The sequence below is a fragment of the Penicillium diatomitis genome (genome assembly GCF_028827545.1).
Source record: "Penicillium diatomitis strain IBT 30728 chromosome Unknown utg000008l_segment0_segment0, whole genome shotgun sequence".
NCBI classification, from domain to species: domain Eukaryota; kingdom Fungi; phylum Ascomycota; class Eurotiomycetes; order Eurotiales; family Aspergillaceae; genus Penicillium; species Penicillium diatomitis.
The window spans coordinates 851,623-876,529 of NW_026623180.1; the positions used below are offsets into that span (position 1 = coordinate 851,623).

Here is a 24,907-nt window from a genome sequence, read left to right on the forward strand (position 1 = left end):
GACCAAAAAAGATCAGAGGCGCACTACATATGACCATTGAGTTTCAATTGTCACCTCCAGCTGCTTCTTCTACTCCTGCGGTTCCTGAAAGTTGGACCGGCGCTCGAGCCCGAGACGCTTTCCCCTCGACTCCGCTGCGGCTGTCTTTTCCCGAGTCCCGCTCGCCAATCCGACGCCCGCAGCGGCGTCCCCGTGACCAAGAGGAGCCCCCAGTCCAACCCATTCAGCCCACAGGTCACCTGATCTGGCTGGCCCCCCGGGTGTTTCACGCTTGGCCTCTCCGACCGCCCGTCGATTCGCCTGCGGTGCTGGTCAACCTGGGCGGATCGCCTGAACACCCAACACCATTGCTATCGTCACCTCGGATCCGCGCGTCAGAGATCCTCAACTCTTGCTTCCTCTGCGCAATTATCACGTCGTCCCGTGTACCACACACCGCGCGTGATTCTCGTTCCTCTATCGCTCTTCTCAATTCTCCCGCTTTCTCTCTCCCTCTCTCTCTCTCTCTCTCTCTCTCTCTCTTTTGGTCCCTAATCGCTCGTCATGTCTTCTCAATATCCCGATTACAGCTATTCCATGGCTGACCGTCCTCAGCAGCGCGAGCGGTCTCGTTCGCCTCGCCGTCGATCTTCTCGGAGTCCTCGTCGCACTCGTCGCTCATACTCACCTCGCAGTCGCTCCCGCAGCCGTGACGATTACCGTCGCTCCGACCGCGATCGTCGTTCGCGCTCGCCCTTGCACAACGCTGGTGCCGCGGGCTCTGCCGGCTCTCCGTTCGCCGGCCGCAACAGCTACGTGCCCGCTCGTAACTTTGAGGATCGGTCGGCTGCCAAAGAGAATATGATGCAATCCGTGCGCGACTCCTCCCAACAAGATCGTCGGGTCTATGTGGGCAATCTGTCCTACGATGTGAAGTGGCACCATTTGAAAGATTTCATGCGACAGGGTAAGCCGTTCTTTATCTCCCTTTTCCGACTTGGATGTATTCCATGACTGGCGATCTTGGAGGGCCCCATTGATGGCACCACGATGGTGTTGTTGGAATGATGTGGAGCTGGGGCTGATCTTTGGACCCTTCTCTGTTATAGCTGGAGAAGTTCTCTTTGCCGATGTTTTACAACTTCCGAATGGAATGTCGAAGGTGGGCGCCAATTGTGAAGAGCGGCGGGTTCCTTTTTTGTTTTGCTCATGATATTCCCCGATTTTTCACCGGTTCATTTGTTCCCTGGTTTTTTCTTTGCTTGGACTGTTGGGTTGACGGGCTGGGCCTGGTTGTCCGGATATTTGTAGGGATGCGGGTAAGTCTCTTGCGCCTGATGCCACCTCGCCCCCTCGGTTCGCTGGGGGCCTTTGACCGTAGATCGCTCGCTAACTCGATCTGCGCTAGGATTGTGGAATACGCTACGAGGGAGCAAGCACAAAACGCGGTCGCAACGCTTAGCAACCAAACCTTGATGGGTCGTCTCGTCTATGTTCGTGAAGTAAGATCATCTCCTCGACCGTGTCGGCCATTGATGTTTTCGAATCGGCAAGCCGCACATTTACTGACGGGGTGACCATAACGACAGGACCGGGAAGCCGAACCTCGCTTTATCGGTGGTCCCCCTCGCGGTGACTTTGGTGGTGGTGCTCGCGGTGGCTTTGGTGGTAGTTTTGGAGGCGCACCTGGCGGAGGTGGTGCTCCAGGTGGTGGTGGCCGCCAGCTCTACGTGTCGAACGTTTGTAGTCCCCTCTCCACACGCGGTTCCATTTGCGCCCTGGGCCGGGCTTTTCTTTCTCTTCTCTCGTGTGATGCACAAGGTAATATTGACGCGTTTCCTCTAGCTTCCATTCAATGTGGGCTGGCAAGATCTGAAGGACCTGTTCCGCCAAGCTGGTAAGTCAAGCTCGTTGCCCGGGATGATTCACGCAATGTCGCTTGTATGCAGACTTGAATCTCCTATCCCATTGATTTTCCTTTTGCCCCGTCACCTTTTCTTCCTTTTCATCCGATGCACGATCGGAGCCATGCTGACTCGCCTTGTTCTCTTCTACTAGCCCAACAAGGTACCGTCATCCGCGCTGATGTGCATACCGACCCTACTGGACGCCCCAAGGGCTCCGGTATCGTTGCCTTTGAATCCCCGGACGATGCGCGTAACGCCATTGCGCAATTCAACGGATACGATTGGCAGGGCCGTCCCCTTGAGGTCCGGGAGGATCGCTTTGCTGGTGGTGGCCCTGGGTTCGGAGGTCGCGGTGGCTTTGGCGGTGGCTTTGGCGGCCGCGGGGGCTTTGCAGGAGGCCGTGGCGGCTTTGGTGGTCGTGGAGGCTTCGGCGGAGGCTTTGGCGGCCGTGGTGGCTTTGGCGGCGCTCCCAGTGGTGGATTCGGGGGCGGCGGTGCTTTTGAAGCCCCCGTTGCCTCGGTCCCTCCTAACCCGTTCACCGACTTTGCGACATCGGGTGGTGATCGAAGCGCGGTGATTTACGTCCGCAATGTAAGATGTTCTCCCTGTTTTTGGTGCATCGTTTGGCATTTCCTTGTCAGATGTGGAATGGATCCGGTCAATGACTGACTTGTGCTCGAAATTAGCTGCCTTGGTCCACCTGCAATGAGGATCTGGTCGATCTCTTCTCGACAATCGGCAAGGTTGACCGCGCTGAGATTCAGTATGAGCCCAACGGCCGCTCCCGCGGCACTGGCGTGGTCGAATTTGACAGCCCGGACACTGCTGAGACTGCAATTGGTAAGAAATCTCTGATTCTTGAGCTGAATTACTTTCGTTGCACTGCTAATTATTCTCCGCCCATCTAGCCAAATTCACTGGTTACCAGTATGGAGGTCGTCCCCTGGGTATCACATTTGTCAAATATGTGACTCCTCCCAGTGGCCCAGCCGTGATGGACGCACCCCGACCCGCTGAGCCCATGCCCATGACTCAAGACCAGATGATGTAGACTGGCTTCCCTTGCACGATGGTGATCCCCTTTCTGGGTTCCGGTTCTCGTTCATCTTGTGGCTTGTCTCGTCTTCTCCAATCTTTTTTTTTTTTTGCGGGACTCTGCACTCTTCTCTCGTCCCCTTACATTTTATCGCTTTCGATTTGTTTGCCTCTGTTCCATGTACTGGCACACGGATCAATATTCTCACCATCATATTCTTTCGCTGTCTCAAATTGGATGTCTTAACAAATGTGATACATATATATCGCTCAGAAGCTAGCGCTTGCAAAGGGTATGACTACAACCCTGTGAATACTTGGCAGTGGTACTCATGCACCTAGTAGGACTAGGCTAGCACACAGCTACCAACTGACATACGACTGGAAATGAAGTAGTCGGTAGACTCGATACAAGGAGTCATGCTGGTTTGATGTCGTATGAGGTCGGTCTTCCCGGTGGTGTCCGCACGGCACGTGCCGAACAGTACTGTAACTTCCTCCGGCGGGCAGATCGCAGCCTTGCGAGCTGAACTCTCTCCGCCCGCAATTCCAGAAATCCAGAACTCAGCCGTGCTGTGCTAGATCTCCAGATCGTCCGGCAGCTTGCGACGCGCGAGGCCTGCGACTAGAGCATCAAAGCATTTCATAATTCTTATCATCCCATCGTCGCCATGGCATCTCTTCCACGCCTTCATCGTGCCCGCACGAGTCTATCCGCCATCCCATCTCTACGCACATCACATCAACCCGGAGCAGTTGCACCATACCACGCCCCGGCCAACAGCCTCAGCACCAGCCTCAGCACCAGCACCAGCACTGCCAGAAGCTCTCCCATCTCAAGCTCATGCTTAATTTCTAACTCGGCTACCATCTCCCAAGCTCAAACCCGGACACCAACACCTCTCTGCATCCGCGCTCGCGCTCGCTCTCATCTCCACGCTCAACCCCAGATCCAAAGTGCCCTCCACCCCTCGATCCGCACCTACCACTCCTCTCTGCACCCTCGACCCCCGACTCATGAATACACCAACAGCCAAGTCGCCATTCTCAGTGCCTCGCTCGCGCACATCCCCACGGAGGGTTTCACGCGAGCGGCGCTGACGGCGGGTGCGCGCGATGCCGGATTCCTCGATGTTTCGGTGCAGCTTTTGCCGAGAGGCGAGTTTGATCTTGTGCTGTTTTGGCTGGCGAGTCGGAGGGGCTTGTTGAGGGCGAAGGTGGAGGATGGGTGTGTTTTTGGCGAGACGGCTGGCACGCCGGCTGGGGATCGAACGGGGACGGGGAAGGGGAAGGGGTCGGGACTGAGTGTGGATGAAAAGGTGCGGATCTTGATCATGGAGCGATTGAGGATGAATAAGGATGTGAAGGGTGTTTGGCAGGATGTAAGTTTGTTATCTCCGTGGGGGGGGGATTCTTCTCGTCGTCAATGATGCTGAAGCACGTCTCGCTAACATCTCGGGTGGTTGGGGAAAAAAAAAGGCCCTGGCCCAGATGTCCCTCTTAGGAAATATCCCACTCGCATTCTCCGAGCTACACGCCCTTTCAAATGACATTCTTAATCTAGCCGGTGACACCGCTGTCGATTCGACGTGGTATGCGCGCCGCATGGCCATCGGTGCCATCTACGCCAGTGCCGAAATGGCCATGACGCGGGATCCGACGCCCGACATGGTCGAGACGGAGGCCTTTGTGAAGAGACGGTTCGAGGATAAGCAGGCGTTGAAGGATAAGGTGGAAGGGGTTGGATCTTGGGTTGGATTCTGGGGCAATACGGTGGTTGGGGTGGGCCGAAGTTGGGGGTTGAAGATTTAAGGACGACATGATGGTCTTCTATTTTTCCAAGTGATTGATGTTGATGGGATTGACTGGGTAATTAGGTGATGTTGTTGGTCTTAGGGGATACATTACACTGATAAGAAGGCGATGAAATTGGGGGTTTCTGTATGAATTGCCGGTGGGAGACGTCTCGGATTGAACAAAGTTGTATTATATATCTCTTGTTCCTTGTTCTGACCCATATCAAGGTATAGGGCTAGCTTCATCGTGGAACCAACACAGCTCACATGAACTCTCAGTAGAGTGTTATTGTTTATCAATTGTAAATATAACAAGGTCCACCCCAGTCAGCTGGAATCGTCGATTGTCTGCCCGATGACATATTAATGAACATATTTGGAGCTGCGTGGTGAAAAATGCCAGCCACAGCGTCGACAACTGTACATAACCAGGCAATGTCCCCATCAAGACCGTGGGATATACAGCCTCGACAGAACAATTTAATTGCATCCCCCCGCTTCTCAATGTAAAGATACATTCTGGACCGCCTCTTCAACACTGACAGGTCCCACGGATCCCTTCATATTATCAGGAGATGCCACCAACGTGGGATTAAAATGAGGATCAGGACCAGTTGGACTGGTCGGTGAGAATGGATCGGAAACACTTCCTTCCTCGGGGCCGGCTGGCTCCTGGGTCTGTGCAAACGCCACGGCCTCGGCGTCGCTTTCTTTCGCTTGAGATCCGGTACTGATGCCGCTTTCCATGGAGTCTGTGTGGGAGTGGGAGTGGGGGTGGGTTTGGGGTTTGCTGCGGCCCCAGCGACGAGCTTTGGGCGGGGCCGGTTTTTGTCCATGTTTGTTGGCGGTCGTAGGAGTTGGTGTTGATGTAGTGGTTGTCATGGTGGTGGGGGTAGGGTGAGTGTGGAGTATGAGGTCTGTCGACGGACAGAAACTGGATGACGCTGACGCTGACGCTGATGCTGATGCTGACGCTGACGTTGATGCTGATGCTGACGCTGACGTTGATGCTGATGCAATTGATGAGCGATGGTGACTAGTCGATGGGGTGGTGTGCGCTGATCGACGAGGTGGAGGAACGGCTGGAGGAGGATGCGATGCTGATCGTCGCGCTGTCGTAGGAGTCACAGGTGTTGCTTTATTGGCGGCGGCGGCAGCGGCAGCAGCGCCAAGGCCAATTGAAGTCTGTCCTTGATCAGGAGTCCTCTCACTTGTGTTAGGGCTTGGATTCACGGTTGCGTGAGCCGAGGCAGTAGCTGCCGCTTGAAGTAACGATTTCGTGGGCGACTCATGCACAGACGTTGGACTCATGTCGTCGCTTCCAGTATTGTTATTTCGGTCAATGCTGCTAGCACTGGTTGAAGGTTGCTCTTCCTCGTCAACCACGAGACGACGACCGCGCGACCGACGGGACTTGGGTGGTGCAGGCTTGACCTTTGGAAGACGCAACACTGGCACCTCGGGAGGCAAGTGAACGTCTTCTTTGCCGCCAGTACGGCTGGGCGTGATGACGCCGGGCTTCTCGTGTTGCGCTGCAACGGCCTGAACACTGAGTGTGGATGCTGATGCAGGTTCAAGGTGCATACCAAGCCTTCTCATGGCGCTTGCGCTAGACCCACGTCGTGATTCAAAGGCGCTAGATGAATCGCGGGATTCTAGTGAATCAACCCTTGTCGGAGGTACCATGTCGGCTGTATCAGGGCTAGTACTTGTTCGGGAGAGAGGCGTCGAAACATCGGCCGGCTCAATTTCAACAGGTGAGTCTTGCTGACTCGCATCTTCCAAGACTGTCGCAATCTTCGCGGGTGCCTGGGCTTGAGCCGAGGTTTCGAGAACCGGAGTCGCAGTAGATGGGGAATCGGGGGAGCATAGCCAGTCGACTGTGGCACATCGTGCAACAAGCCTTCGAGTGGTCTCGTCTACCTCTTCAAAATGAAGAATCTTCTCTTGCTCAGTCTCGGTTCCATAAGTGATCTGTCCGCGACCCAGGATTCGCAGCAAGTTCCTGAGCTCGTTCCGCTTGTAATGCGGAGGGAGCCGTAACTGCGTGTGTGCCAAGAGTGGGTAGAGCACTCGTAGATAAGTATGTCGTAGTGCAGACGCCTCTTCCGGCAGGTCAAGCAAGTTGCGAATCAGAATGTCCACTAGCACGTGCAGATCATTCGTAAAGAAGTACTCGTACGTGCTCGGGGTGGTGAAAATCAAATACAGCAGCTTGAGTGTCAACAACTGCAGGGACGTCTCGGCTGTGTTCTCGTGTGAGCTTGCGTCGCCATGGGAGTATGGGATAGACACAATGGACGCATGCAGGACTAACCTTCGCGATTAATTAAGAGAATGATATTCTCCCCAAAAGTTTTATAGAGGCTACCATATGCCGACAGCACCTTGATGACTTTGTTGGTCAATTTGCCGGAAGAGAACCGTTCGTCAGCTGGATTGTGAGCTGAGATCATAAATTGTTCATTGAGAACGAGCTAGCACCGAGTTAGCTCGACCTGGAATCAACTTCACAAAGCATTGGTGACCTTACCAACACCCGGATCACAGGATAATGGTAAGGATCGGTGACATCGTATGATAGATCCTCGATAATGTCGAACAGACAGCGTACGAAATCGTCATCCACAAGGACTACCCAACGGAAAAAAATAGACAAAGTTAGCGTGCGAAATTGGGTGGGAGAATATCTCCGCTGCATATCTCGGCAGTGCACGTACCCAAATCTTCGATCCTAATCCGTTGAATCCGCGACATTTCATACAACAGGTCCATGAGCAGACGGTGAAGACCAGCATCACCCTCGGTCTCAAGGTTGCGGAGCGTCTGGATCAGTTCAAGAAGACGTCCAAAGACGCCTTCTTCATTCATCATTTGCAGAGCGGCCTCATTTTGCCGTCCATCGAAAAGCAGGAAGGATGCGATAAAGTGTAATGTTTTCAGATCATCCTCCTAGATTGTAGAGCCACAACGTCAGCCAGATATTCTGTTTTCTTTTTCCAACATGCCGCGCCTCGCGAAAGAAAATGTGTGTGAACTGGGTGAAGAAGGTACCTGTAGGAGACAATAGATGATTTGGCGACGGACATAGTCCGCATGAGCCCCAAAGATCGAAGAGTCGAAAAGCTTGTACGAGCAACGGGAGATGTCGTACTCGGTCGAGAGGAATTCATCTGACAAAGGGCATCAGCGACAGTCGCGACAAGGCTACGAGGCAATGGGCGTGGATTTGGCGTGCCTGGACAGCCAAAGACCAGCTATCGACCTGGCTGCGGACGCGAGCGCGGGGGATCGGGAGGTGATCGTGGTCGGTCCCACCTTTGTATTGCGTTGTCAAGCCCAAGTATTCTCTGAGTGCATCATCAATCAGATCTTCTGAGTCGCAAGGCTTGGAGACAATGTCTTGGAGTTCTATCCCGGGAAGAATTGTGTGTTAGTTATCAGCGCACCAACGTGTGTACTGGGGACTTGGCCCACCACTACCGTGCCATGACATAGCCGCGGAAATGCGGCGTTCAACACCGCAAATGCTGCGGCGTCGGGGGGCATGATAGAGAGAGAGAGAGAGAGAGAGAGAGAGTCGTGGGACGGACTAACCATTCCAGAACTGCTGGGGCTCCAAGATCCCGGTCTCCATTTCCCACCGAGCTCGATCTGGATTTTCGCGGTAAGAGAGGCAAAGCACTCATCCCGCCTGGCCGTGTCGGGTAGAGAGAAAGAAGTTGTTGGAGTTGTGGCATGCAAGTGGTTTCGGAGGCGGGGAGAGCTCAAGGATTCGAGTGTCCACTTTGTGTGGGCCACCCTTTCAAGAAGAAACAACCTCGGGGTACAGTGAATTTGTTCAAACGAGGAATTCTCGTAGATGGATATTTCAGAACCAGGGATCTTTTGGAGAGAAGACGAGTGAACGCATTTGCATCTTAATTCTTTACATGTCTCCAACTTGAAGCTCGATTGCTCAAAAGAGCCTCTGCACTTTGACCTAGCACCAGGCAATCTACAATCGGGGTTATAGAACCATGACCAAAATGCACGAGTATATATATGCAAAGCTTCTTTCGATGGTATCACTATGGCATGCAGGACAAATATTTCAACAAGATAAGGCCTCAGTTAATCAGAATATCGTAGAGCTGGACACACAAACTTTGACAATTGCTCATGAGACTGGACGCAAGAAAGGATGCGCTTCGGTGTTTCTGCAGATTGGTCGGGTCAGCATTTGTTTGGCCCATGTTTCGGAGTTTCCTCAAGTGGTTTTCGACTCACAGTACGTATTTATCCAGATCCACCACACTGGGTTCACTGAAAAGGAGATAGAAGTATTTGAGCGTTTCGGCAGTCCAGAAGGATTCCATGGAATCCTTCTGAGCGGGTTTGGACGCCGTGACATCCTTGATACCCGCGTGCGCCAAATTCGTGCGAGTGTGCTTTGCGATCGCCTCAAACATCTTCCAACCCTTCTCCCGCCAGGTCTCATCACCAGTCAGTCGATACATGATGAAGATAGACTCAATAGCTTCCGGTCGCAGGAAATATTCGGGGGCGGAGATGCTGGTCATGCCAGACGGCAAACGGTCATGGAGCTCGTTGCTTTTCGACTGAGACACGAATGCCGGACGAGGCGCAGCACGGTTGGCGCCTGGTGCTGCGTTGGATGGGGGCACTGGGTTGGCTACTGGCGCTCCCACACCACGTCCAGCTCCAACAGCATCACGCTTCCTGTAAGGATCCAGGTCATGTGGATTGGCGGAGCCAGGCATGGGCAATGGAACACCAATTCCTGCTTCGCCTGCTTCCTTGGACTTGAGATCGTTGTTCAACTTCACGCGTTGACCGTACGTGCTCTCGCCATTACGGAACCGCGTTTCCGCTCCTTTGTCCAGGCCACGCGAGTGGCGGTTCACCTCGGCCTGGTAGAGCTTCTCGTCCCATTCGCATGACTTGTCCTTACTGCAAGGGAGCAATCGGAACCGTTCGGGCATGATGCCGGTGTTTGTGGCCTCGTACGCCCAGACGCAGCCGTCAGTGAGCTTGGCCGCGAGGTCCAAGTCACCATCAATGCTAAAAATCTTTGCACCGATGGCCACCATTCCACCCAGGAAGCAGCTTAAGTGACCGGTCTCATAATCCAGATCGGTCGAGATGAGCTCCTGCTTCTTTGTCGGATCGAGGGGGCCGGTACTCGCCACGAAACGCAAGTGCTGCTGGCCTTTGATCATCGGCCTAAAGAGCAAATTCTTGCGTACCGCATCCATGGCCTTCTTGTACATCTTTCTATACTGGTCATTGACGCCACCAAGGAGCAAGTACTCTTTGGGAAGATACTCGTATGTAGAGTCGGCCATCCCGCCGAGGCTGTACTTGTTCTGTCGATTGGTAGGCGGAAGCTCCAGGCCCCCGTCACACTTTTCGACATCCTGTGTCGCACTTTCAGTGCTGGACCTGTCCGGGACACTGCTAACTTGACCGTCTCCGCCTTGCTTGTAAGCTGCCGGTTCAGCTTGCGAGAGATCAATGTCTGCCCGACGTTGAATCATTTGCGCATGGGGTTGAAAAGTGGTGGGAGCAGGGTACGCTATGCGGGAAGAGGAAGGTGTCGGTCGAGCTTTCTTCGACATCGGCGACGGGCTGTCGTGGGGAACGGACGCATCTTCAGCGTCATCGGGGCTCAAGCCTTCGGTATCTCGGGCAGGTCGATACTTGGTGCACCCTTGTGCATTCACCAAAAGCGGCCAGAGGCCCGGAATGCTGGTTTTGTCTTGGAGTTCCTCCAGTCTGTTGGTGATACGCGCAATCGCATCGTAATAAATATCCTTCTTGGTCAACTGAGCGAGGCGAGTGAACTCCAATGAGAGGGAACCAAGCTCAGCCAGAACCGCCTTACTTGACGCCCGATGGGCGAGTTTGGTGTATTCGCTAGATGGAAGAAAGTGCTTGTCAGCTTTCGCTTATGCCGCGCTGATAACGACGAAAAGACTCGGTGGACGATTGTGAACTTACGGGGTCCATCGATAGTAAAGCACTGGCATCCGATTGGGCGTATCGAATGCGCCCATGAGAAGCTCCGCCAATTCTTCGGCTTTCTCCAGCAAGCCTCCATATCTGTGAGCAGAGATGTCGTACGCTCCCAGAAGACCACCGAGGTACCGAATGACCGTCTCAAATACTGGAATATCTTCCCGCGGCGAGGTTGTGAAGTCGATCTTTTTCACTGCGTCTACAGCGTCCGAGAATTCGTCCTTCAACTCCATGATCCACAGGGTATCCAGCGAGTCAACCAGTGTTGCTCCCCAGCCATTGAAGGGGTCATCGAAGCTCTCCGAGAGCGGTTTGACCTCATCGTGACCCATTGCCGTTTTCTTGTACCCGGCCCAGGCATGGTTGAATTCCGCCTTGATGGCGCTGAGCCGCTGCAGACGCTCCTGTCTCGCCGTGCTGGACTCATCCTTGAATTTCGCCTGTAGGGTGGGTAATGATTTAGCTGGACCGGTGGGTAATTTGATCATCTCAGCGGCCGCCACAGGGAACCGTTCAGGGGTCTGTATCCAGTGCACCGCAGGGCCATCGGGGTGTTCCTGGACCGTGAGTCGACCGGCGCCGCCACGGTCAATCTCTTCGGTTCCCGTTTTGGCATCCCCTGTGATCACAGTAGTGGCCTTGCTCTCACTGCCGCCTTTCTTGGAACTGTCTGCGACCCCGCTTTCTGATAGCTTCAGGGCGGCATCGTTGGAGGCGGTCGATCCGGATCCCGATGCAAAGCCAACCTTCTCCCCGGTGTTTTTCTCATCCGTCGTGATTCCTGCACCCTGGCCTAATTTCAGGTCATTGGATGGAGGGGTATCCTGGGAGTTGTGGTTTGGTACCGGCGGTGATTGAGACTTGCTAGTATCGCCCACGGGAGTCGGTGGTTTGGGCGGATACGGATTCGGAGCAGGCGCCGATTGACCTCCCTTGGATGTGTCAATGATTGCAGTCTGTCTCCAATCCCGAGATCGTGAGAAGTGAAAAGTCGTCAAGACCACGACAGCGGCAAATACGAGCAGGACGCGGTAGCGGCGGGCGCGAAACATGGCGGCCGTCGCACCCGTCGGAGTGCGGCTAAGACGGAGTCGAATCAGATATCATTCACTTCCCAAGATGAGCAGGAAGCGAGGGCGAGGAGAGACACCACTGTCGGAAGGGATTGCAATGTCTACAGCGATTCGGTTCCGAGCTGCAAGTGCTCGACTCCAAGATGAAAATGAAAGAATTCGATCATGTCACGAGACAAGGCTCAAAGCTCAAGGCAGAAGGGGGAGACTGAATTGCGGAGTGGGGGATCCACATGTGACGGGTCGGATCCAGGAACCAGTCACTCTGAGGGTCTTGCTGTCTTCGATCTTCTCTCTGTTTATCCTTCTATGCGAGGTACAGTTTGTACAGTTGTACACTGTGGTGGGATGTATACAGTGTACCGTGCTGGGCTCTACCGAGTCACTGTGCTACAATGAAGAAATTCTCTCACAAACCGACTTGCATTGTGCACGTATATGCTTTCCAGATTTCTGTTGTATACCGTCGGTACACCTAAGGTAGTTGTTACCTCGGAGGCTCGGACGCCTGTGAATATCAGCTCCTACTGTAATCGGGAGCCTCCTTGGGTCCATACCCGCCATCGTCATGGGTCCGACAGCCCCTGATTGAAATAGTCATACACCGATGCTCCAGTGAACTCGCTTCCTCAGCACTAGCCAAAACACTTGTAAAATACTATTTCTGAGTACCGAAGATCATTCGTGCAGCGGAGAATCAAAAAATGGGTCAGGGTTGACTAGCAGTTCAACGCGGACCAGTTATTGGCCCAAACAGTCGGAGAAACCTTGCATGGGATTGCCGATCAATGCGACCAAAGGGCCACGATTACAGGACAGAATCCAGCAATCTTCAATATGCATATCGCTCGGAAGGCTCATGATGAATGTCGCAGTAAGAAAGTGGCAGTGCTTTGGTGGACCAACAACGAGATGCGGCAGTACAAGTGTGGCTCAGAAGCTCATTCTGTACATGGAAGCAGGTTGATCATTCATCGAGGAAAACGGAGAGATTTGGCAGGCCAACAGCCGCACGGCCCAGTTACTGGATCTATGAATAGATGTGTATCAATTCTCTCTCAAAAGTGAGCAGTGATTTTCATTTGAGTGTGTTACTAATATGCAGAATGACTGGGCACTAGAACATGAGCAGCTGCTCTTTGGCCATTGCATATGGATCCTATTCATTGGACTTCGAGTTACACCAGGTTCACGTTTACAGTTGAAACCGCTGGCTCTGTTCGCGTCCTCGAATGGACTGTCCAAATCTCTTCCAAGTGTCCCTGACACATGCACTTGGGACCTGAATCACAGAGCACAGAGCAGACAACCATCACTTTACTTTGTCATTGGAGAAGTAGAGCTACATGCCTCAGCACCGAGATCGGGTAGCACCGCGCATGACTCGCTGCCGCGCTTAAACTCGGTCCCAAAACATATAAATTGCATCAATCAACCTCATCCCGTTACTTTGGTCTCGTCGTGATGGCAATCCTAAATACGCAGGTCGGACCTCACCCACGATTTGTTTCCAAGCTTGATCACAACTCTTCTAGCACTCAGTACTGTACATCTTTTCAACATTTGTTGTCATTCATTCGTGACGTAGCAATTACATACCTACAAGTATACAAATTACAAGTATACATTAAGGACAAGCAAGGCATCGACGGTCTCACCTGAACGCCGAGCTTCGCCCCCCCCCCCGTTTCACCTCTCCGACTTCCGTCCAATGCAATAACCGCTCCAAGCATCCACTCCAGAAGTCCTGATTTTAGCTCCCATCGTTATGGCCCCCCAACTTCTTGGCTCTCGTCAAAGCAGTCATTTCATTTGCAGTCCACGCCCCGTTCAATTGTATTGCTTCCAAGGGACCAAGCCCGCCGAGCGTCCGTCGAGCCGGGCCCATCTCCAGGCGGGCGAGGCATTTGATGGGCTGACGTCGGAGCGAATACGCCGGGGCTGCGTCCAGGGTCCGGGCCGAAACTTGTTTACTTCATACCACATACAGGAAAGCGAATGTTCAAGGCAGTCGCGAACATGTTCCGCTCCGTTCCTAGGTGATCGATTGAGACTGCTGTTTTTCCTGCTACGGAGAGAGAACTGTGCACGAGCTTGAGCAGATAGCCTACTAAAGTGTTGTGATTGACTGAAGAGTATGAAAAGTTGGATGACGGCACTTCTGAGAGCCGAACGATTGGTTGGCTTGTATTCCATATTTCGGCTGTCTTCGTCCGTGTACGGGCCATAATGCGAGCGGCAATTGAGGCCTTGAAAACGGAGAATATGAGGTCAATTTCTATCGCTGAATGACTATTCAAAAGACAATCACGCAAGGCGTGCTTCCGGATGTGTTTGAGAACTAGATCCCCATAGGCGGCCTTCTGCTTTCAGCATTCGCTTTCTGAAATTGTTGGATGAGTCCAAGTACACCTCCACCGCCAGTAATGGCGTCGAGATTCTCGTCGTCATCTTCCGCAACCGCTTCATCTTCTGGGCCAAGGGGATTCATTCTCCACGAATCACCTAAGCTACTCTCGCCGAGGCCAGCGGGTCCGCTCATTCCACCCTGAGATGGACGAGATGACGATTGACGAGGCTCGGCCGGGTCGGAATCCTCATCCTCGAGTGCACGGGACAGAGGTAGCTGGGACCGAGCTGCTCGGGAACGCTGATGAGGCGGATGTCGCGCTGTAGAGCGGAATCCGTAGTGAGACGGCTGGTGGTGAGGGTCAAGAAGGATGGAAGGCCCTGGTGACTGAGATGGGTCTGCGGGTAGCGCCTGTCGATATCTCGAGGCTGCCATGACGGACTGCGGGCCCCAGAGCCCGCCTGCTGGGCCCAGCCGCGTTGCTTGATCAAATCGAGCCGGAGTCGCGGTTATCACGGGAGAGCCGAGAGTGGGCAATCCAGGAGGCGGGTGGAATGGACGACGATTCCCAGGCTGGGGGTTGTTCCCGTAGTTATCAAGAAAACCATAATACGACGCGAGCATCTTCCCATCCTTGGCTGAGAAATAGTCGGCCCGGAGATCTCGACGGCCATGATCATCCTGTCGACCTGGAGTTCCAACATTTGTGCCCTTCTTGAAATCGAATACCGCGAAAGAGCACAGGTACCCCACTCCGTCAACGTGGACCGTAAACTCGCGGAAGAAATCAATCAGGCGGTCGCTGCATTTAGGTAGACTGAACCAGAGCACGAAAGGGGTGAAAATCATGCTCAAGATTTCCTCGAGGAAAATGACGATCTTCAGTTGGTAACACACGGCAAACTCTTTTCGCACGTCGTCACTATGCAGGCGTCCTTTCCATGATGACGGACAGTAGTGTGTAAAGTCAATCAGCTCTAAGAGTGCAAATTCCGGATCAAAGACGTCGGTCTCCTCGGGTGCCATTCCCTGCGCAAACGCCCACACCGTACCAAAGATACCAAGGTAAAAAAGTACGGTCCGGTCAGGGGTGATCTCAAACCCAAGGAAGAGCTCTGGGTCAATCACTGAAGCGAGTGCAAGCACCGATGCCAGCGCACCGGAGACGAATGCAACAAAACGAGCAAGCTGGACCGTCTTGTCCTTGGGGAACTGGTCAATGTAGCGACTGGCAAAAGGGTAGGACATGTTGGTTCGTCGCTCGAACAAATGCCAGAGCTCGTTGAACTCGCGAAATTTCCACTCTGCGAGCGGCGTGTATTGGCGAGAGCCGATCTGAGACGGGTTCTTCTTGAATTCGTTGAAGTATCGGAAAAAGTAGTGCATGAGAAAGTAGACCACAATGAAAGGAGCGACAAAGATATTCATGATGCCTGCAAAGATAAATCGTCGGCGAAGGCCATCGCTTAATGCTCTGCGATGCGTATCTTTGAGAAAGATCGTCCGCAGCTGGCCTTGTTCGTTGAAGACATAATCCATTATGCAAAGATTGAGATTCCATTCCAATGTTCTTGAAAAGAGCGGACGGTTACGCAGAAATGGGATTGGCAGCGTCAGGTCCATAATATCCTTGTTGACTAAAGCAATCATATAGTTCTCTTTGCGCATCAAGCGATTCGCAATATCATGCGCATCCATTCGTTGTTTTGACTGACTGCGGAGATACTTCCGGTGTCTGGCAGAAATTGCGGCGGCTGTGGCCGGGTTCGCATCTCGAAGTGTCATCAAGCGGCTGACTACTTCTTGCCATGAGATAGTTTGCACCTCTGGATCGGAGATGCCGAGCAGGTAGTGATAAAAGTCATGCATGTGCTTGAGCCGGCGAACATCTAGCAAAAGTTGAAAGAACTTGCTGATCCAGAAGAAGCTCAGCAACCAGAGCAAAAGCGTAGCCGATCCCGACATCCTCGAAACGCACTTGGGAACAAGGATCTCTTCTAACGACTTGCTTCCTCGAACCTTGTGGTAGTCTATACAGTTGGTTAAGAAAGTCGTGAATCCAACCACAAAAGCAAATGTCCTGTGTGTCAAAAGTCAGCAAATGGCACCTAGGCTGCAGGACAGAAGGAAGGTACTATCTTTGAATTGTACCACGTACAGGAGGTTCAAAGTCCGACTCAATAATATGGACCAAAACCCGTTTCCCAGAAAGTATGTATACACATCTTTGAGGAAATTGTCCAAATTCTCCACATTTGCCCACCGCCACATAGCCTTTTGCTTTGGATCAGTAGCACTCAGCCCTGGGTGTTGCTGTGCAACAAACCAGCGTGCTAAGGGAAGAGCGCTTATGGCGCCTGGTATTGGAGGATTTTGACGTGTCGGTTCACGAGTTTGATTCGGCAGCGGTGATGTGGCAGGACTCGGAGTTCGTGGTTGACTGGGCATACTGTGGGGGGGCGGAGGAAGACGCGACCTTAATCCCTCTTCGTCGAGCCCTTCTACCAAGAGAGACAATGGCACGTCTCCATCCCGGTCCTCTGACTCGTAGCGGAACTCTGATCGAGGATTCGGCGACTGCGACTTCGTGTGCATTCGCCAGCGAGTGCGAGATGATGAACCACGCCGTACAGCTCCATGGCCTCGAGATCGTGGACCCGACACGCCTACGTTCGGGCTGTAATCGTCACTGCGAGCTGCATCCACCAGATGGGCTATCCTTTCGCTTTCTTTGAGATCGTCTTCGTGGTTCATCCCAAGAGCCAAGCCTGCACGCTCTTCCAGATCGGAGGAATCGGACCCTGCATCATGTTCGCGAATAGCTTCGTATACCGAGGGGGAGTCCGTGGGGGGCAAGAAACGTGACAAGATGTTAGAGGACATCATCGTGCCACTCCTTTCGACAGCTTATCTGCGGTCCCGGGGGTTCATCGCCGAGAGCAGCGAATCTCGGGCTATATAGGTACGAATCACGCGATGCGGGCTAAGGTGGAGAGGAGACTGGAGAGTAGTTCAAAAACAGACAAGAGCCGTTCCAGCTTCTCGACTTTGAACAAGTAATCACATTAGTGGTTCTGGTGGTCATATGTATGCATAAGCCTGGCAGGGAAAGAGTAAGAATGGCAAACGTCCCTCGATGTGAGAAAAGCAGTGAGCCTCGCATGTGATCAGATCTCGTGAGAGACCATATGCTGGAAGTCATGCGCGATCTCCAAGCACGGCCGCCTTGGTATGACATAAGAAGTGACCGCCTCCAGCTGCTCTTGGGTAGCTTTGCGGCTCGTAGTGGCACGTGCTTTCAGGCATACATAATGAATACCTCAGGATCACCAACCCGGTGAATCCCACAGCATCTAGTTACCCATGGTCCATGAGTTGCGGATCTGTAGATAGTAGTAGTAAGGTACTACTAGTAAGTTAGTAACTACTAGTGTTACATCCATACCTTACAAGTTACTGGTAGGAGTTCGCCCAAAGGTTGAAGTTTAGAACTCTCTCTTTTTTTTCGCGGTTTCGCCTTTTCCCAGAATGGAAGAAGAGTCAACAAGTGTCGCCTCATCGATAGACGCTGTCCTCCGTGCCGTCTAAGAGTAAGGTGGCATTGAGAGAGCGTCATTCTCAGAAATCTTCGCCTGGGTGCTTTCCATTCCAGGTTTCTAACGTCAACAACAGCTGGAGAGGTCATTGGAAATCCATGTCCAGTATTCATGATCAGTCAGATCCATTAGACTTCAGGTACTCCTACGGCTGTCTAGCTGCGTCGATACTTCTTCTGCTCGTCGCCCTTTTGCGCATGACTCAAGAGCTGCCCGCTCAACATGGAAGATGTGGTCTGGTCCTGAGTCAGCCCGATTTGAAGGAGCCACTGGATGCCCTCCCAAAAGGATTCGATTACATACACCGCCAACCGATTCAAGGTCAATTGATCAGTGTGGTATTCTGGTTGTCATCACCGAGACTTGAGCATCTTAGAAATCTCGCGCGACTCTCGAGATCAGCGTACACAATTGGCCGATCGGTAAGCCTCATGTCTAGTCCAGCTGTGTGGATTGTGGACTACTGGACTGTGGAGTGTCCCGGCAAATGGCTCTTGGGCCCACGAACTTGGATCCAATTCTCGATTGAGATGCTTTTCCTTTTCTCTCGACATCCGGAGCAGCATACCCATGTCCCCCCAGTTTCCTCTTACATGGGGTCTTACTCCCGAGTCCGCACAGCTGCCCCAAGCGCATCCTCGGATAACAGCGTAGAGCCACCGCGCTCGTCGGCAGAGACATGAGTATGGCCAGCACTGGCTCCTGGACACAATCTTCGTGTCGCTGCACGATACCTACACATCCCGTACGTAGACAGTAGACACGGTTCCGAGAATTATGTAGGACGCACCTGGACTGTTTCACTGATGTCTATAAGGCATCTATCCCTTTCGTAGTAGTGTCCTTCATAGTGGTCAAAGTAAATCTATCTTCACTGATCTCTTCATAGATCCTCAGAAGCATGTCGTCGGTCCCGAAGATTGCATGGCTTTCTCGATCGTCCCTTCCATATTGATCACACTAGGTAAGTTCTTCCTCCGTGAGGCAACCGTTGACCAATTTGAACTCTCTGGACGGTCGAGCTGCAGCTCCCCTTGAGATAAATGGTTAGCTCGACGACCGGGATCCCCCAGAAGTAAGAACATCCATTGAACTGTTCACCAGACAATATGGGCGAATCGAAGTCAAAAAAAAAAACAAAAAGCACATGGCCGCCGAAGCGGTATTGATGGTGGTAGGCAATATGATATCTTGGAGAGTTTGAAACACAGTGCGATCAACAGTGCCACTGCGTCAAGAGTGTCCACGCTGCAGGTGGTTGGGTGGAATTGAGGCAAGCTTAGGTGTCCGACTGACCACCTTGATGGAATCGACTCGATCCGTTCATTCCATGATTTAAAAAAGCTTTCAACTCACCTCATAAACGAAATCTATGTTTCCAAGAAAATGGACCATAGCAAATAGGCAGAATTCGAGACTCCTAGGGTCTCACACAGGGGACGTGCATCTTCAATTTTGACCTCGAGTCACCCAACTTATGCGGACTCTGCTGGATCCCCTATACAACAAAACCCAAGTCCGGGCAGCGTATCGACGATTGTCCACACTCCACTCCCCTCCCGCTCCACCCCCTCTCCTTCTTTCTCTCTTCACTAACCGTCCAACACCGTCACGATCTCGAATGCCAGCGTCGGAGGCGTGCTCTGTCTTCGAGAAGCGACTTCAACTTGCTTCTTCTCCGGCATCCCAATTCGCGCTTGATTCGGAGGTTCCCTACACGTCAAATCTCAAAAGGGATCTGCAAAGGACCGCACACAATCCCCTCCCCTCCAAAGCTCAACGACCGCAACCCAGTCCCAACTTCGGCGCAGCAACGACGCGAGACGACTGATTGCGAAAGAGACTGATGAATGTGTGTAGGTGTGCGTGCGTCTTCTTCAGTTTCTCTGGATCTGTGTCTCAATGACTTCTGGCGCCCTGTCTGCATGAATCTCGGGATTGTCTCGTCTTTCCTCTGCACCATGAGCGACACCGTGCCCCCGTCGACCGCCATAGCTTCAAGAATTCCTCAGAACCCAACCACCGAGCTGTGATTGGCGCGTTCTGCTGTGCAGGTCTTTTGTGGCGAGGATTGTAACTGACCGTCTCATCTTAGGCTTCTCTCGTGTCGGACAAACGACGGTGACCCGCGCCAGCCTTTGTTCCTCCCTGGTCGCCCTCGCACCCAACCTCGCCCGAATGTATAGTCAGCCCGTCTCGACTTTATGCTAGACTCCATGCATTTCTTTCGCAATCTCTTGGATATAACGGACTCTACATTGCCCATGCGTGACTGAGCAAATTCCTATCATTTGGACATCTGGCCCCCCTTCGCGGAAAGGCTACCTCTCCCTGACTGTGACGGTCTCGGCGAGCCGAGTTGTGTCGGGCACCCAGTGTAGTGTCGAACTCCGCATCTGGACTTTTTAGGTCCCTCGTTGCAACTGCTTTGCGTGGTCGCGATCGCGCAGAATGGAGTCTGATAACTCAAATGAACACAAACGAGGCTCACTGCACCAAGCCTTTCACAGTCGCCCAGTGGAACGCCGACCTAGCAAGAAATCTTCGTCAAGGGACCGACATGGCATGATTTACCCTGACAATTTTCATGAAACAAGTATACGCACCGTAACTCCAGAGTCACATTCCACTTCATCCGATACGGAACCCCCTACCGCGAATAGCACGAGCGCTTCATCTCCACGGACCGCCATGCGGTCGCAACCGACTGAGCGAAGCGAAGAAGAGGCACTTCCAGAGGTGAGAACCCAGCGCACGCGATCACGAACGACGACTCTCGAGGAACCCAGGGGGGATATGGCGTCCAACAATTTCAAAACTCGGGCGAGAATTGGATCGGTCAATGCGACGAGTTCATCACAAGCAAGAAAGGTGGATACTAAGACTGCCGAGGACACCGCAAGTTCAATCGGATTCCCTTCAATACATTCGCCTAACTATCTTGGTCAGGCCGTTACCCGTCAACGATTTAGTCGATCTCAATCCTCAGGGGTGACAAGTACTATCGCCCATAACCAAGCTGCCTTCGCATCGCCATTATCGAAAACAGATGCCTCCAAAATTCTGCAACTAATGAAGACCACTTGTGGTCGCATGCATGGAATCTTGTCTTTCCGAACAGCGGCGAGTGGGCCATCGTCCTCCAATTCTTGGACCTCGGGCTATTGCGCTATCAACGTCGCCACGGGAAGCTTGATATATCAAGCAAAGGGCGAACCCGCATTAGCAAAGACGCTCATTCCTGATCTTCGTGGTTGTCGCGTCCGCACGCTGTTTGATGCAGAACTGCAGACGACATATTTGAGTGTGCATACTTTTACGTCAGGACTCGGCATCCAACTTCGACCTCATGTTAATGAGACCTTTGATTCCTGGCTGGCAGCTTTGCTTTGTTGGCAGCCTATTCGTCCCAAAGGCGTTCAAAACAAGATGACCAAACCTCAAGCCGTTGTCATTGGTGATCGTCGTTTCACAGAGCGTCGTCGAAACTCAGAAAATGTGTCCCAAAAGGATGCAGCTATCATCAAGGTTGGAAAGATGCTCTTGTGGGACAAGCCCTCGGCTTCTGGGGCTCGTCCTGCCTCGGTGCGTCGCGTCTCAACATACCGGCAATCCAGAGCTCTGAATTCATCCTGGCAGCGGGTGAGCTGCACGTTGCAGGAGAACGGCTTTTTCAAGCTGTATACGGAGGCCGACGTAACCCTTGTTGCCACAGTCCAGCTCTCGCAGCTCTCGCGCTGTGCAATTCAGCAGCTCGACTCTTCTGTACTCGATGATGAGTTTTGTATCGCCATTTATCCACAATACACTGCGCACCCTGTTGCCGATCCTAGAATGCGTCCTATCTACCTTGCCTTGGAAAGCCGGGTGCTTTTCGAAGTTTGGTTCGTTCTGTTGCGCGCATTTACAATTCCAGAGCTCTATGGCCCCGAAAGCTCTGACCGAGACCGGGATCCTCAGACGCCTGAAGCAAAGACTCCCACTAATGACATGTTTCGAATCGAACGCATCCTCAATCTTAGAATCACTGAAGCGAAACTTTATCGACCTCAGGAAGAGGAAACTCCCCGCAGCCGAAAAATGTCAAGATCACACAACCACTCTGCTCCGCCGTCACCAAAAGTTAGCGATTACTACACCGAGGTGCTCCTCGATGGTGAAATCCGCGCGAAAACGGCAGTCAAACACCGTACCACGAATCCATTTTGGCGCGAAGACTTCACATTCAGCGATGTTCCACCCGTTCTCTCACAGGCCTCAATTCTGGTCAAAACACTCAATCCTACGCAAAGAGACTGGACGCTGATCGCGCACGGTACATACTCCGGCCAAGATGTAAACGCAGCAAACATGTTAGATGAGATTGAAATTTCGACTAACGACGCTATCTTTGGCCGAGTCGATTTGCGCCTTGAGGAATTAGATCCCGGAGTCGAAACAGAGAAATGGTGGCCCATTCTCGACGATCAAGATCAGGCTGTTGGCGAGATGTTCATGAAAGTCTGCATGGAGGAGACGGTCATCCTGATGTCGGATGAGTACAAACCGATGCATGAGCTACTTCATGCTTTCACCAATGGGCTGACAATTAACATGGCGCAAGTGATGTCCTCTGAGTTGACTCAGCTGTCTGAGATGCTCTTGAATATTTACCAGGTCTCTGGCACGACGGTCGACTGGATCTCCGCGCTCATTGAGGATGAGATCGACGGCGTACACAAGGAATCAACTGCAAATCGCCTGCGCTACACGACAAGGATTCAGTCGAATGATTCTCGCGAGTCTGCTCAAGATCGGGAACTCCTTGTGAGGGATATGGGTCGAACTGCTACAGTTGAGGCCAACCTCTTGTTCCGAGGAAATTCCCTGCTCACGAAAGCGCTTGATCAGCATATGCGTCGGCTTGGCAAAGAGTACCTCGAAGAGACTATTGGGGAGCGCATTCGAGAAATCGACGAAAGTGATCCGGAGTGCGAGGTTGATCCTGCCCGAGTGCCACGCTCGGAAGATCTTGATCGTAATTGGCGAAATCTCATCGCTCTCACGACAGGTGTCTGGAAGTCAATCGCAATGTCTGTTCCTCGTTGCCCGGCTGAACTACGACGCATCTTTCGGCACGTGCGAGCTTGCGCAGAAGACCGATATGGTGACTTCCTTCGCTCCGTAACTTACAGCAGTGTCTCTGGTTTCTTGTTCTTGCGCTTCTTCTGCCCGGCGATTCTAAACCCCAAATTGTTTGGGCTATTGAAAGGTACGCATTAGATGGCATCAAGACTTAAGGTCAATGTAATCCGCTGACCTAATGATAGACCACCCTCGACCTCGCGCCCAGCGTACCCTGACACTCATCGCCAAGGCGTTGCAGGGTCTTGCCAATATGACCACATTCGGTAACAAGGAACCTTGGATGGAACCAATGAACAAGTTTTTGGTTGGCAATCGCGCCGATTTCAAGACCTTTGTGGATCAAATCTGCAACATTTCCGCCGAGCGACCAGCTGCATTGATCACACCGTCTTACACCACTCCATTGCAAATTCTGGGTCGTTTGCCAGCAACTTCCCGAGAAGGATTTCCCAGTCTACCATTCCTGATCGACATCTCCCGGTGCTTCGCAAACCTAATCAGGATCTGGCTCGAAGTCGTTCCAGAGCGCCTTTCAGAACTGGAGGAATTGGACCCCTTTCTTGCAAAGTTCCATCAGCTCGCAGTGGGACTTCATGAACGCACCGAGGAGTGTCTTCATGAAGCTGAGCAAGCGGAACGACCCAGTGTGAATCTTGAGGTCAAATGGGAGGAATTGGTTGATTCCATGGAGCGAGCAGTCACCTTCTATGATGAGACGTCCAGTCAGACTACTGTTACCTCAGAAACGCCCCCGGCCAACAGCATCGTCACTACCTCCGTGTCCACGGCATTGAGCACCCCTGGCCACCGCGGCTCCATTGGTTTCTTCAGCCCGCGACCGTCGATGCCGCGTCGTTCGACTGACAATGTGACTGACCAAGATGACACGCCTCCAAGCTCATCGTCGGCAAATTGGGATCAATCACGCGTTCCGTTCAGCATTCCTCGATGGTCCGATCCTCGGGATAGCACTGGGAGCTCCAAAAACTCATCGACTTATTCTCTTGAGTTCTCCGAGAATTCGAAAGGCCGCCGATCTAGCGTCACGAAAGAATCTTCCAGTAAATACCGGTTCTTTGACTTTGTGCCTGCTCCTTCGCGCCGCAAGAAAGAACGGGAGCAGACCCAGCATCACTCACACGAGGATCTTCGAAATGAGATTTGAGAAAAGTCGATATTCCATCTCTCTCCTCATAACTCCTGCCCTCTCCTTACCTTCATTCCCACCTCTCTTCTCTCTCCGTCTCCCTCTGTTTCTTCCTATCTCCACCTCATATATCTCGTGAACTTTGATATTGGGCCCTGCCACAAATTCACCTGACCTGCACGTGCTCATGAAGTTCACGCACAAGCCTCGTTACGCCATTCACCTTCAACCTCACTGTCGAATATTTTTGACTCGAATCTTGTCTCGATCATGTGTCGAGGGTGGATCACTTTGTTTTTCCTCGGCATAGGACACGGTGTTGATACCCTTTTTTTTTTTTTGCTTTTAGTCTTCGGAATTTTCTACGTTCACCACAATCCAAACCATTTTAGTCTATACCAACTTTCTTTCTCCAAAAAGTTCATTGGAGATACAGCAACGTTCCCGATATAGACCGGTGACATTGTACTGCAAGAGACCAATCATTTGCTGAGATGTTGCTTGCTTGTTTGAAAGTGAGCGACCCTCCAAGAGGCCAGCTAAGTAGATCGCATGATAGTTGAGGTAAGAAGTGAAGCGGTCAGAATATCTCAATCATATCTTACCTATCTTGGAAGAGTGAAAGTCACCCGTCTCCTTTCACGGCCCTGAACTAGATAAGCAAGCGCCATAGCACCGATGCGAGAGACCGCCCAGCGATGAATTGTATCACCCAATATGATACATCAATGATCATTGAACGCCAAGTGTGACTCCAGTCTATTTGCTGTAGTCTGACTATAAGGTACGGGTATCTTCTCGGTCGTTGTACTGTACAAATGAATGCATGGAGAGTGGAGGGTTCTCTAAGGTTCGCCACGTCTTTGAGATCAGACC

The 24,907-nt window shown here is 52.4% G+C and overlaps 6 protein-coding genes across 6 annotated transcripts; 3 read left to right on the forward strand and 3 right to left on the reverse strand.

Annotated features, from left to right (window-relative positions):
* Positions 1-543: 543 nt before the first annotated feature.
* N7539_006326 (uncharacterized protein) lies at positions 544-2,937 on the forward strand (the record flags this gene model as incomplete). The annotated part of the gene is made up of 9 exons (XM_056935928.1): positions 544-946; positions 1,089-1,141; positions 1,291-1,298; positions 1,388-1,481; positions 1,569-1,718; positions 1,825-1,876; positions 2,038-2,477; positions 2,573-2,726; positions 2,795-2,937. 9 exons carry the CDS (start codon positions 544-546, stop codon positions 2,935-2,937), a joined length of 1,497 nt encoding a protein of 498 aa, XP_056788852.1.
* Positions 2,938-3,592: 655 nt separating this feature from the next.
* Positions 3,593-4,733, forward strand: N7539_006327 (uncharacterized protein; the record flags this gene model as incomplete). Its single annotated transcript, XM_056935929.1, has 2 exons — positions 3,593-4,303; positions 4,401-4,733. The coding sequence occupies 2 exons, from the start codon at positions 3,593-3,595 to the stop codon at positions 4,731-4,733; spliced, it is 1,044 nt and encodes a 347-aa protein (XP_056788853.1).
* A 485-nt stretch (positions 4,734-5,218) lies between these two features.
* On the reverse strand, positions 5,219-8,354 carry N7539_006328 (DUF2013 domain-containing protein; the record flags this gene model as incomplete). Its single annotated transcript, XM_056935930.1, has 7 exons — positions 5,219-5,651; positions 5,721-7,029; positions 7,089-7,194; positions 7,251-7,351; positions 7,438-7,669; positions 7,772-7,890; positions 8,315-8,354. 7 exons carry the CDS (start codon positions 8,352-8,354, stop codon positions 5,219-5,221), a joined length of 2,340 nt encoding a protein of 779 aa, XP_056788854.1.
* Positions 8,355-8,982: 628 nt separating this feature from the next.
* N7539_006329 (class I alpha-mannosidase 1A) lies at positions 8,983-11,790 on the reverse strand (the record flags this gene model as incomplete). The annotated part of the gene is made up of 2 exons (XM_056935931.1): positions 8,983-10,636; positions 10,721-11,790. 2 exons carry the CDS (start codon positions 11,788-11,790, stop codon positions 8,983-8,985), a joined length of 2,724 nt encoding a protein of 907 aa, XP_056788855.1.
* A 2,362-nt stretch (positions 11,791-14,152) lies between these two features.
* On the reverse strand, positions 14,153-17,047 carry atgI (autophagy protein ATG9; the record flags this gene model as incomplete). Its single annotated transcript, XM_056935932.1, has 2 exons — positions 14,153-16,241; positions 16,320-17,047. 2 exons carry the CDS (start codon positions 17,045-17,047, stop codon positions 14,153-14,155), a joined length of 2,817 nt encoding a protein of 938 aa, XP_056788856.1.
* Positions 17,048-20,208: 3,161 nt separating this feature from the next.
* N7539_006331 (GTPase-activating protein BUD2) lies at positions 20,209-24,049 on the forward strand (the record flags this gene model as incomplete). The annotated part of the gene is made up of 2 exons (XM_056935933.1): positions 20,209-23,008; positions 23,067-24,049. 2 exons carry the CDS (start codon positions 20,209-20,211, stop codon positions 24,047-24,049), a joined length of 3,783 nt encoding a protein of 1,260 aa, XP_056788857.1.
* Positions 24,050-24,907: the final 858 nt, after the last annotated feature.